We start from the raw sequence: 13,961 nt of genomic DNA on the forward strand, positions 1-13,961 counted from the left end.
AGCTCTTTAAACATGATAAAGGATGTTAAAAACTGTAAGCTGATATTTTGATTACATCCATTTCTGAATTCCTTGGCAGCGAACCTCTGGTGAAGGCATTTCCCAGTGCGTCAAGGGACTCTAGCTAGAATTTGAAATTCCAGAGTTCTTTGCTTCATGAATCCAAGCTAGCCAGGCCCACGGAGTGAGTTGGAAAGAGGTCTGATTCAGCACGGCCCCTCCGATGGGCAAATAATAGCGTCTTCGCATCCTTCCTCAATCATCCTGACACAGGAAGAGAGGTGGCTTGTTTGCATCCTATCTTGTGTGCTCTGATGCTTTCAATCCTAGGATTCATGGTTTGGGTGCATTCTCTTCTTTCCGTTCCTCCTTTTTGAGGCTTCCTACCCTTCTTGCTTTGTCCAGACTTCTTTCTGTTCATCACTAATGAGCCCCACGGTCTCATCGCTAAACTTCTTTTCCTTGGTCAGGTAAGCTGGAAGCTTTATACAGAGGCTAGAGATTTTTTAAATCCCCTCCCCTTCAGGTTTGCAGGGGAAATGGGATGTTGTGAAGACCAGGTACTGCTTCATGTCTGCCTTACCAGTGGACATTGCTGAGGATTTTTTTTTTTTAAATAATTTTTGTTTTTCTAATATTACACTTTTCTACACTCAGTTTTTCTTAGAATGCAGTGGAGTCACAGCTTACTTAAGGCTTTAGTTTCAAAATCACCACGTGAGTTTTATTTGTCAATTATACCGCAATAAAGCTGGAAAAAAAGAAATAAATGGATATGTGAGACCAAGATTTCTTTTGTTTCGGTTTAATCTTAAGAGTTCAGCACTGCTAGTTTTTCTTCCATTATTGGGTTAGAAGGTTTCTTTAGTTGAGCACTAGATGAAATGTTGGCTTTCATTTCAGGATTTGTGAATGAAAACTATATATCTTGAACCAGTAGAATTCCATTCCCTGGGAAGAGATGTTCCTTCTATGAAGGCATGTGGGAAATGAGACAGAGCGAGCCGCCCCAGGCTCCTGCAGGGAGGAGGTGAAAACCTGGGCACGGTTTACATTTCTCTCTCCCCACTTCAGCCAGCGTGGTTGGACTCGCATAAGCGAGAAGTGCATATGCTGCGTTCCCACCATCCTCTCCTCTTTAAAGCACCATCCACGAGATGAAGATGCCCAGCGACTTTCTGACGTAGCCATTTGTAGGCAGGAAACGAGAGTCAGTGTGGTTTGGTTAGCGACAGTGAGTTGAACTTGTTTTCGGAAGTGGCCCAGCTCCATCTTACCTATTTGAATCCGCCAGGTGAATCTGCCAGGAAACAGCCCAGTGGATGTTGCCAAGTGACAGAGAGCGAGGGAAGCCCTGTGGCATCTCTAGTCGTTGCAAACCCACCACCGGTGCCAAGTCAGGCAGAGAGGGAACCGCGGGCTGCTGTGCAGTGTCTGCCGTGGCAACCAGGTGTCACCTACACGGCGTTGTTTCCAAACGTTGTTTTATGTGTGCTTGTAGCATTCTCGTTATTTGGCAGCAGAACATACACATTTATTGAATTTGCTCTGGCCCAGCTATAGAGTTGATTAAAAATGAGTGAGGAATAGAAGAAACGTTGTGGTACATGGAAGGCATAAAGTGTGAATGTGAGTGGGGTCTTAGAGCTATCATTTCGCCCATCGCCTTAAATTTACAAAGAAGAAAACAGACCCCAAAAGGTTAAGTAACTTGGCCAATTCCATGAGTTAGCAGCCAAGCTGGAATCCAGGCTTTAATTGTCTGATGACTGTTCTGTTGCTTTTTCTATTCCACAGAATTTCTGAGTCAAGTTGTATTCCACAGGTCCGGTAGGATTCCCCCAGCCTGGTCTCCGTGCAGGAGGCAGTTCTAAAGGGAACTGAATGAGACAGCGAGAACCTCATTCTTGGTTTGCTGGTTTACTTTCTGTTTGAAGTGGAAGCTGAAGTTGAAGACCTGCTTAAAGTTTACTGTCACCATCATTTGTTTGGTGTTAATTAGCAAATCTGATTATGTGGGACAGGATCCTTCAGCTCTGTCTTTAATAGAGAACCTGCCATGAAGGGTGCAGTTAGCTGACAGCCTCAAGATGCAGCAACTTTGGGATCCAACACTGTTTTCTCCTAGGCCTGCTCTCTGCAGGCTGCTGACAGGAGTTGTAGAGCTGGGCCACTTTGCCTGACCCAGGATTGCTCTCTTGGGCAGTCTGTGCTCGGGCTCCCCATCGGCCCAGCCGAGGTTTTCTCAGAGCTGCACGGTTTTCCCCTTCCTTCTTTGTCTCCCATCACGGGTGTCAGACCTACACCATAATCCCAGGCTCTCTCGCGTTCTCCTTCTATCCTTATCCTTCGCCCTGATAAATCTCTCCTACTTCTGACTTTGTCTCAGCATCTGCATCCCAGAGGACCTGAACTGACATGGTATGTGGCTGGTTTCGGAGACATTTCTAGAATATTCTGCATTAACCATGACAGGTCATCTTGAATAGTGTTAAAATTAACTACAAATGTTTGGTTAGTAATTTTTACATTGTCTTCCCTTAAAGTCAAGACAGCATGACAAGAAATAAGGTCCGGGAGGAGTGGGAAGTGCTCTGCTGTCGAGGGTGAGGATCCCAGAACCAACTCTCTCTCCCTGACCTTAAGGAATTCCCTTAGTCCACACAAAGAGCTTGGAGCCTCACTTATATTTCCTGCAAAATGAACTGGATGATCTCTGGACGTTTCTTTTCTTGCTCTGAATGTGAAATAGATCTCAAAAGAAGAGGTTGACTCTGGCCCATTGGTCCCAATAATATGACCATTAACTCTCAATGTGAATTGCACAAATACACGTTAACACAAAGAAAAGGAATCCAGACGTTGTGTGGTAATTGCCTGCATGTTGTTGTTCATTTTATTTGTCAGATCAGTGACATCAAACACCTTGGCACGGAGAGGAGAGTTTAACTCGCATCTCTGGGAAAGTGCTTCGGTGGTTTTTAATCTCCATTGTAAAACAGATGAATTTTAAGGGCCTGGAAGTGGAAGCGTTATTCTTCCCAATATGGAATAAGAAGAGAGAGACATGTTAGTTTAATGGCATCTTAAATTACATAATTCCAAATGCGAAGTGCTCCCTTCCGCTGTGTACCACGTCAGCTTTGGTCTACAGTTGAGACCACTCTGCTTTTGCACGAAAGAACACCAGTCCATGCTGCAGCTGAGTTTGATACCAAAAGCCCTTCCTGCCCTGAGTCCACGTAATGATGGCTCTTTTTACCTCTTTCAATTATAATTGCCATCCTTCAAGTTTCTAAGCCTACTGATGATCTATGACATAGAGGCCTTATATTTTATAGTACTCGGTCTTCTAGAACTTTGTTTTCTTTGTTAATTACTGAATTTTTTCGATGTGGTCTTTTCTTCTAGACTCTATATATGTTTACATTCACTGGTGTCTTTCACAGACACGGCGTGGCTAAAGCTGGTCTCATTGGAGAAGATAAAGCTACTGTTAGGGACTCTGGAACCCTAACAGTTCATTTCACTTTTGATTCCGCATTGATTTACTATTTCTTATGTGCTGGGTAGGATGCTGGGTGTTTAACCCTAACCCTAACCCTAACCGTAACCCTAATCCTTTTTTTAATGGATGTTGGGAGAAGAGCACAGAATATGTGACACTGAGCTGGTGAGGTGATATGCTTCAGCACCTTTCGTGTTGAAATTTCGTGTTGAAATACCGTGTTGCTTTGTAACATGAAACTTGTACATTATAGTGGAATCACAACATGCCTGTTTTCAGGAATGATAATGTAAAATATTTAACAACACGTCTGTCAGTGTCACAGTCCAAGCAGAAGAAACGTTACATAACCAGTAGCAATTCATGTCAACTGAACATCACGTCTGTCTGAACTGAACAGCAGCTACGTGGATTCACAATCTTCTATGTTATATGGGTGTGCGTTCTGTTTTTACAGGGAGCCACAGAAAAGATACAACTAACGTACGCATTGTATGCTTTTCCTACTTAAGTCAAACATAATGAATTAAAATGTCCTGTTTCTTCTCTTACTGGGAGAGGATTCACTACTTTACACGTGTCTGAGCCCCTCTTGCTGCCTTTATACATTACACCTTTGCAGTACGACCCTGCTACCAGGTTACAGTGGAAGCAGGTCTCCAGCCTAACTGTATAATACAGACAGTTACTGAACAAAAATTCATTAGCAAGCACGTACAACATGAGTCTTGCAACCCGCTCTGTGAAACTCAATGAAGTCCCAGTTCTCTGTTCTTTTAACTACTTTCTCTGCAGGAAAGGTTCACCTGAGACAGGTGATGCTGCTTCTAGTTGATCTCCAGCTTCCTAAGCCATTGGTTCCCACCTGGGGACACTTTTGCTTCCCAGAGGACATTTGGCAATGTCTAGAAACATTTTTGGTTGTCACAACTCAGAGTGGGGGGTGGTACTATTGGCGTCAGAAAGGGAGGTACGCTGTTAAACGTTCTGCAGTGCGTAGGACAGCTCTTCACAACGAAGGCGGATCTGTCCCAAAATGTCAGTAGTCCGAAGGCAAGAATCTCTGTCTTAAACCAGTGGCTGGATGCAGGACTGTTTGGGGGTCAGGCGTAGCCATTCTAAAGTCAAAGCTACAGACCTGTTCTCATCACCACTCATATTTATAGAACCTGTTCCCCAGCAGAGGTAGGAGTATCTTTATAATAGGTTACCGAACCCTTATATCTTTTGGTGGTTTTCATTTCACTAATAGGAACCTGTATGTAACATGGATCATGCTGGGTAGAGAACCGTTTTCACTAAGGAAACCTCATTTCCGGCAGGCGCTGTGCTAAGTAGCAAAACCTCATTGGCGGTGACGACTTGCATGAGCGATGCCTCGTCGTAGCGGCCTCTACTCCTTGCGCTTCCAATTCTGAGCTTCCAACACGAGTACTTGCTGATTGCTCCTGGGTTGTGTGTGCTTGACATCCTGATAACACCTGGTTCAGAGCTTAACCTGCGTAACGCGGACACACAATGTCACACTGTGTGGGCTGTCATATTTTGAAGTAAATCACAGATGCTGTGCCAGAGCTGTTTCCCAGAAACTGTGTCTACTTACTTCCTACAAACTCTTCCCCCCAGTTCACTTGATTTCATTCTGGCTGCCATGTCTGGAGTGTCTCCTTTGTGGAAGGTACAGACCTAGGTCAAACCAAACATACAGACAGAGAAGAGTAAATCCCTTTTCCCGTTTCAGAGAGTTTACAGTTGAGGAGAGGGATGGTGGGTAATTAAAACCAAAAGTCAAAGAGACTTATTGAAAAGTTTCATTAGGTGCAACAGAGGTGAGGTAGCAGGGGTAATGGCTTGGTAAATACTACATGGAGGAAGTAACATTGGAAGGGAGTTTTGGGACCTGAATAGGCCACGTGGTGACTTAGCCAAGCTCAGCTGGGCGTCTGGGTCTCCTGACTCCCCACCAAGTAGTTTCCTCACGTGTCCATATAAGTTCTGAATTAGAAGTAAACGTACGGTTTAAAATATCTTTTCCTCTCTAAAGCTACAGAAGAAAGCTTGCAAAATTTGTTTAATTCCACCCGGTGCTTAATTTTGCTTCTTTTGTCCAGTACTATAATCTGCACAAATGTTATAAGAACTTCTGGAAAAATTTAAAGCACAGGACCACGAGGTTGCTTTCTGTTCTAAATGTATGTACCTAACAGTCTCCTCTCTTCATTCACTGTTGGCTTTACTTTTTTATTTCAAACACCAGTTACCTTTGCCTCTGCCTTTTTCTTTCAAAAGAATAAGCAGATAAGCCTCAAAAGTGGCTGAGGACATATTCTGTAGGCTGTTTCCAGAATGTTTTCAGTATGAAAAAAACTGACGTATCGACCCGGATTCTTGAAGCTCTTTTTGGGAAAACAAAACAAACAGAAACAAATGGGTTTGATCACATCCTGGCGGCTTGGGTACGAGTTCCCGATTTAGGATGCAGAAGTCTACTGGAAGAACCGTCTGTGTCTTCATGTCTTGGTCTGTAGTCAACTTATATCAGGCCTGACTATTAGCGGACATCAGTCTAGTTTACCATTGCAAACTGGGTTTGTTCAGAGCTTATGTTCCTGCCTGTAAGTAGTTATTGAAAAGTACAATAAATTTGATAACAAGTCGGGCCTCATTTCAAGTTCACCTAGATTTGAAAGGGAGTTACCTTTTCGGAGGTTACCTTCTGGTGTGGTTCAGAAAACAATGCTCTGAGTATAATTCCTTGTTTATTAATGCCACTTGATAAAGGCTCAGTGAACCCTGAGTAATTTCTCCTTTATAACGAAAGTCTACTATTCAGCTAATTGAATACATGGCTGCTTCAATTATTTTGTTACGGCTAATTGATATTCACAGTGATCATGTTCTAGAGCTTCTAAATGTAATAGTACCTCACAAGTTTCTGTTCTGGTTCAGCCCCCTTGGATATTTTGGTTCACTCTCTTTGTTTCATGTCAGCATATAGTTTTTATTAGGTTTCTATATACCATCCTTTATTTGTAGTTCTGATAAGGAATAAAGTTCTTTTCACTGTTCTTGTTTGCTTATGTGAGTTGTAAGATAGATACATGGATGGATGGATGGATGGATGGATGGATGGATGGATGATGGATGGATGGGTGGAAGGATGGATGGATGAATGGATGGATGGATGGATATGAGAGAGAGAGAGAGAGAGAGAGATTTTGCCTACCACAGATTGGCCATTTCATTGTGAAAGATTAAATCTTTCCCAGTCCATTATATGTGTGTTTCAGATTTGTTACAAGATTTAGAATGACAGGAAATGAGTTATAGGAGTTCCTCTTTGTATTGATTTATTGTTCTTGCCTTTTCTTAATCCTCATAATCTCTGGCTTCATAAAACCACCCCTTGGAAAATCGAGCAGGTTTCTGCTTTGTTTTCTACCTTGAGCTATGATCATTGAACACTGACATATCAAGGAACTTTGTCATTTAAAATGTACAGGCTTTCTCATAGCACAGAATCTGTCCTTATCATGCCTTGGAATTGGTGTGTGAAGTAACAGTGTGGCCTCAGAACTTAGAGCTTCTGATGTCACTGGGTTCCCAATGCCATATACCCCGTGCAATACCTCAGTTCCCAGGAGCAGTCAGGCCTGGGAGAGCTGGGCTCCTACAATGCCAAGACGTTTTTACTCTGATGATTTCCCTCGGAGCGTACATGGGAAGGTAAAGCTCCTACTAACACAATATGTCACATCCACAATCCCAGGTTTTTCTTCTGCTGACCTCTTTACATCCTTTATTGTAAGCACTTTCAAAGACATTTTCAGGCTACCTCCTCTGCCACTTTGGGGCATGTCTGCTTATTCTCTAGAAAAAAAAGAAAGCATAGGCAAAGGGTAATGGTTTTTGAAGTTAAAATGAAAGCCAACAATGAAGGAAGAGAGGAGGTAGTTAGGCACATAAACTTTTCAGTCCTTCCTGGAAAGAGGCAAGTCTTCAAGGAAGGAAATACACATATACTTCATTTTGAGTCTAGCCACCAACACTGAGTGAAAACATCAAAATGTTTATGTGTCGGGTTTCTTAAAGGAAAGCTGATTTTCTTATTTTCTTTGTTTCTCTTGCATATGGGACGTTCTAGTTTTCCATAGTGATCCACGTAAACACTTTCTGTCATGTTTTCAAGCCCAATTGTGTTATCCCAAACCTAACAGGATCTAAAAACTAATCAGTGCACATTTCTTGCAGTGTGAGGGATAGCAAAGAGGAGATGGGGGAAACCTTTTTATATGCTTGTTTTTCGAAGGACTGCTTCTATTGTGGCAACACTGTTGTACTCTGTTTTTCCGTGTCCGTTTACAACGATTCTGTATCTTTTACAGAGTGACACATACAGGCTTTATTTCCTTGCACTTGGTTCACTGCTTTTTCTTGAGTTGAGTGTGACTGTCCACCCTCGCCAGCTATTAGCTTAGTCAGTGTATTCCCGGCTTATTTAAGTTTTAGGATTCATATTGTGTGACTTTCCCTCCCAGCACCACATTAACTGTTTCAAAGCGACGCGCCAGTCAAGTGCGGTGGCCCTGTTTCTTGCTTTGTTATTCTCCCCAGCAGATCTCAAACTATTGATTGATTGTCTTGGCCGTCTGGGGAAAGGTGTGTGATGTTAGACTATAGTTTAGTGTTTTCAGGCCTTTGGAGCTAGTTCTTTAGTATGCATATCTGACCTGTTGGCATGTTGCATTAAAATTTTTCAAGAATTACCTTTAAAAATGTGAAAGAGGAATGAGGATCCTTTATTTAGGTTGTAATCAGCTCCTCAAAATGAAATTTGTTTGTGGACCCTCAGGAGGCTCAAGCTTGTAGTATTGAATTAAAAAGGAAAAAAAAAACCTCACTGCAACTGTACGCGAACAAAAGAAACATTTAGTGCAAGTGCTTGAAGAACCATGGTGGGTAATGTCATTGAGTGGGAGAGAGAATAAAGTGCTAATACATTAAGAATTTAGTAGGTAAAATAATTTCCATGCTATAAATAACTGTTCAAGTTGTTAAAACAAATTTTTTTGGTCGTTAATATGCTCACTCGCCTGGCTTTTGTACCATATTATGTTTCCATCTCATCGTCAGGGATAAATGTATGTGATATTAATGTTTGAAAGTATTTTTCTGATTATTGAAGTAGTAGTTGTTCATTATAGAAAATTAAGAAAATAGCGAACAGTCCAAATAAGAAAAATATCCCACTACACATATCATATCTAATATTAACACCTTAGAATACTTTACACTTTCTTCCACGTCTATATAACTAGGCACTCAACTTTCCCTGTTCCTCTTTTTTTGCCCCCCCATTTGATAACCAAAATTAAGAACTTACCGTACATACTATTTTATTGCCTGTTTTTTTACCCGCACTATATTTTGAATTAAAAAAATTAACCATTCTATTAAAATATTTTTGAATGGCTCTCAGTGTTTGATCATGATGGCTGGACTAAAATCTTTGTAATCGATATCCTGTTGTTAGACCAAGTCTTATTTACACAAACGTCTGCAGTTCCCACTTGTTTGTTGTGTTAAGTAATGCTGGCTGCATTGTCTTAGATATAAATCCTTGTGTGCTCTTCTTAATATTTCCTAGGATTAAAAGCCTAGAAGTAAAATCGGCCAAGTGATAAACAGATTAATAGTAGTCGAGAAATATACACGCATCCATCCATACGTTTATGAGTAGTTACTTTTATAAGTTTCGGTATGCTTAATTTGTAGTCACTGCGTAATTTAATTCATTCTTTGTAATATACAGTTCTACAGGTTTTGACAAATGAATGCAATTGTGTAACCACCACCATAATCAAGAAGCAGAATGGTTCCCTCACCTCAAAACATTTCTTCCTGTGTCCCTTGAATACAAAGTATGTTTATTTTTAATTTGGAAAATGTAAAGAAGCAAAAAGAACTAAAAACCACCCATAAGCCCACCACTGGGCTGCTCTGTTGACATTTTATTTGAATACCTTTCCAGTCTTTCTATTTTTCCTCTTCCCTACAGAAAAGAGAGAGAGAGAGAGAGAGAGAGAGAGATCATGCTGTCTTTCCTCTTTATAGTGTTTTTTTCTTTTTTTACTTAGTATATTTTGAGTATTTTTATATCACAATTACCTTGGTTTTTGCTTTTCTTTTTTTGCCATTCTAAATCACTCTATCACGAATATCTTTGCATATTCCTATAATTACTGAAGAAAAGTCCTTTAAAAATATATATATATAGTGTTCGGATTTCAGTGACTGTGTACATTTTTCAGCCTTATTACATTTTTTCAAATTGATTTAAAAAGTAGTTACACCAATTTATATTCTGACCGACAGTGTATACAAGAGCCAATTTTCCTGTATCCTTGTCAATATTATTTTATTTTTTGTCAGTTTGATAAATGAATAATGGTATTTCATTGTTTTCATTTTCATTCTTTGATTTCTTGTGGGGTTGAGTTTTCTTTTTCCATTTGTTTATTTTTTGTATTTTTGTGGGTGAATTACCAGTCTAGATCATTTGTGTATTTTTCTTTTGGCTTTTTTTGGGGAAACCTGCGGGTGCTGGGATGAGGTAGAGGGAATTAATGACATTAACTCTCACAGCTACATGTTGGGATTTCTTTTCCTCTTTCTGCCTTTTGCTTTTCATTGGGTTTAATGGTTTTTTAATTTTATGGAAGGTCTCATAAGTCCTTTCTTTTTCATTTCCTTTATTTTTGGGGAGGGTCTGGGTTGAATTTAGAAAGGTCTTTTCTCTTCTGTCATGCCTATTTTATTCACACTTAGCTTTGTGAAACATTCTTTCTCCATTGACTTTTTCTTTTATGTGCCTGACAGACTAGTCAAGTTTTCCTGTGTTGTACTAAGAAGCCATGGATTATGTGCTTGCATATGAATATATGTTTGTCAGATGTTAATATTGTATTTGTTTTTATTTATTCATATGCTTTCAAGCAACATGAACTTTTCATTGAAATCTTCTATTTAAACTAACAATTCAGTCACATTTAAATGTGTCCAAAGTTAAGCAAGTCCCTTTTATCCCCCCTATTGCTTTCTTTGGTTTGCATTCTAGATAGATACTATGCATCAGATTTCTCTGATATTAGGAAAAAACAGCAGTTATATTGTTAAATAACTTTGTTTGTTTGTTTTTAACATGCTTCAGGACATTGATGTCAAAGTAAGTAGGAAAACAATGATCTATAAATGTGCAAATGGGTTTACTTAAGCTAAGCAGATCAGATCGTGGAGGTCACGCTTCCATTGGCTGAGGCAGGCAAACTTGATCACCTTGCAAAAAAATATGGTGCACGCCACAGTATGGGAATGCCAAAACACGTCCTTAATTTTTTTAGATTCCTGGTCAGGTGTGTATTCAGCATTCACTGACTAAAGAATATGTTAAAAACTTTTCTAACTTGGGCTGATATAGGTCTGTTCCCTCCCAGAAAGTTCCCCTAAATGTAATAATCGAGATACAACTAACTTTGAAAAATGCATTTTTTTTTTTACTAATCTTGAAAAACATCCACAAGTAACCATCTTTATCATTATGTTTTTCAAGAATCAAAAATATTTTATTGTGTTTTCATTCTGTAAAAAAAAAATATCTTGTAAATTAGAATTGGGATTACTGAGTTTTTAAATTACTTTATTATTGATTTTTAATTATTCAAATAAACATTTATAGTAGTTTTTGCCCCTCCCTCTAAAGACAGCTACTTCATAAAAAAGGAAATAGACTGGTACATGTACTTATATGCAGTTTTCACTGGGTAATTTAAGGGTTCTCAAGTACACAGTTTATGTACACAATGTTATATAGGCATTTTGTTGTTCAAGAAAGGTTAATAACCATGTGTCTTATGCCCAGAGTAAAATCAAAGTTTTATTGTGCAAAATATTACTCCTTGAAATTACTCTCTGAAGGAGAAGTTAAATAAAACTGTCTGTCTCTGCTGGGTTATGATACATTGGGACAAAGTAGGACACAGCTGTTAGAGTTTAAAAAAAAAACCCTCAAAAGACAATATAGACTCATTCTTTACATTTAAATACAGCAATCATCATCTTATTAATGGTTTTCTATGGCAGAGGCCTAATAGTTTGCAAAAATCTTGAGCTTTGTGTACTTACTTCTAATGTAATTTATACTTGACTTTTGCTATGCTGTTTCTTTTTCTTGATATAGTATATTCTTCGTTTCTTTTTTTAGGCTAAACAGCTGGAAGAGAAAAATCGAGCGTTAAAGAAGCAGGATACGTTCTACAAAGAGCAGCTGGCTAGACTGGAGGAGAGGGTATGCCGATTTCTTACCATCGATTCTCTTCTATTACCACACCTGCAGCTTTCCCATACACTTACCTAAAAATCAATAAATTAGAACTGTAACTGCTTTTCCTAGTTACAAAGTCACCAGGAAGTGAAGAAAGCAAGCAGATAGGTCGTTCTCGCAGGGAACGTCATTTCTATTTTGATAGTTTGGGGTATGGTTGTGTTACTTGTTTCATTGACATATTTGGCCGCTCACAAACTTCCCTCAAATATTTTGCTTTAAATGTTTGGAAACCGCACTGCATCCTGGTCACACAGGAGAGTGGTACTCGTAACTCTCCCAAACATGGACTACACTTGAGTACGTTCTTAGAAATGATAGTGTCATAAAGGATACGTTGTCTTTGTGAAAATTCACTCAAGTTGTGGCTAAGCAATGAAGGTTCCTTTCAGGAGGGGTGGACAAGAGCTGGATAGCAGAACTTAGGGAGAAAAATCAGGAGGTGTTGAGGTAACTCCTCTCGTCACCATGGATCTAGAATTGGACAGAGACACAAAGGAGGGATTCAAGGCTGAAACGAAATGTAAGGAGGGGAGTTTGAGCCCCTATTCAATGCACTGTTCAGTACAGTAGATTCGCCTAGAATAATTTCATACACAGACCATGAGATGGCAAAGCTAGCTTTTCCTCCCCTTTGACTGCAACCCCCAAGATTTGATTTGTTTGGAATAGGACGCCTAGTAAGAGTGTAGGTAAAGTAAGAAATACATTACTAAACCCCCTTCAGTACGATTACTTGTATATGTTGAATATGTTCATCTGTCTCGGTGTCACTGAACTGAGTGCTTCTTCTCATTTCATTTTCTCATTCATTCAGCAGATATATACTTAAGCACCTAATATATGTCAGGCCCTGGTCTAGTACCAGAGATATGCTATTGAAGAAATGAACTCAACTTCGGCCCCCTTGGAACCTAAATTCCGTTAAAACCCAACACATACATGAATGGGAGATTGAGAGGATATGGCAAACCCTAAAGCAAGGGGAAGGGAGTCCCAAGGCCTAAGAGTGTAGATTTGGGGATGGGTGGAAAGGGAGGCCCTAATAGGCTGGCATCTGGGGAGAGGCCTGCAGGAATGGGGAGACGCCAAAGCCCTGTATAGGGGTGTACTTGGCATATTCAAAAAGGCCAGAAGGTTTGTGAGCAGGAGAGTATTCTGGCTGCTGTCTTGGCAAGAACTTAAACCAGAGAGACCTAGTTAGAGGTTCTGGCAGAAGCCCAGGTAAGGGATGGTGAAGGCTTGGGCCAGGGTGCTCAGCCGTGGAAGGAAAGAAATTCGTTTGGATATTTTAGAGGTGGAGCTGACCAGATTTGCTGGTGGCTTGGACCATGAGAGAAAGAAAGAACTGGAAGGCAGGCTAGGTCTATGGCTTTACAACTAGAAGATGCGTTTTCCATCAGGGAATGCTATTCACACACGGATCTGGGTGTGTGTGTAATGAGAGAAATCAGGAGTTTGGTTCTGGATAGGGTCAGTTTGGGCTCTTCCTGAAGACATCCAAATGGAGATGTTCAATAAGCAAAGAGTGGAATGGCTTAGAGCAGAAGTCAGCACATTTTTCTGTAAAGGGCCAGAGAGGAAATATTTTAGGCTTTGCAGGCCGTGTGTGGTTACAGTCACAGCCGCTCACCTCTGCCGCTGTAATGTGAAGGCCGCCGTCGCCAATATGTCGGTAAGAAGTGTGCCAGCCAATTCATGGACACTGAAAGGTTGAATTTCATATAATTTTCACATGTCACCAAACACTCTTCTTTCGATTTCCGACCCCCCCCAACCATTTAATAATGTAATACCGTTCTTAGGGCTGTACTCAAAACAGGTGGTGGACTGGAACTGACCCATGAGTTGGGTGTGGGCTGCAGAGCCCTGGGCTAGATAGAGCACAGGCTCTGACGTCAGACGGCTGGGATGCAAACCCCTGAACCGGCATTTACCTGCTGTGGATGTGGGAGCATCTTCCGGAAACTTCCAGTTTCCTCCGCTGTTAAATGAGGATATAATAGTACCTTACGTCACTAATGGATGAAATGAGCAAAGTCTCATAAAGCAGCTGTAATAGTGTCCAGCGCT

At 40.4% G+C, this 13,961-nt stretch overlaps 1 protein-coding gene across 5 annotated transcripts in view; it reads left to right on the forward strand.

Annotated features, from left to right (window-relative positions):
- Positions 1 to 13,961, forward strand: part of CHCHD3 (coiled-coil-helix-coiled-coil-helix domain containing 3) — a 251,919-nt gene that overhangs the window by 147,403 nt on the left and 90,555 nt on the right. For 3 of the 5 annotated variants that reach the window (XM_033099246.1, XM_033099250.1, XM_033099248.1), the window contains 2 exons: positions 10,719 to 10,733; positions 11,769 to 11,852. In XM_033099246.1, coding sequence (XP_032955137.1) covers positions 10,719 to 10,733; positions 11,769 to 11,852 — 99 coding nt within the window. The remainder of the gene's footprint in view (positions 1 to 10,718; positions 10,734 to 11,768; positions 11,853 to 13,961) is intronic. The other 2 variants (XM_033099247.1, XM_033099249.1) reach the window with 1 other exon arrangement.

The sequence above is a fragment of the Rhinolophus ferrumequinum genome, chromosome 26 (genome assembly GCF_004115265.2).
Source record: "Rhinolophus ferrumequinum isolate MPI-CBG mRhiFer1 chromosome 26, mRhiFer1_v1.p, whole genome shotgun sequence".
Taxonomy (NCBI): Eukaryota; Metazoa; Chordata; class Mammalia; order Chiroptera; family Rhinolophidae; genus Rhinolophus; species Rhinolophus ferrumequinum.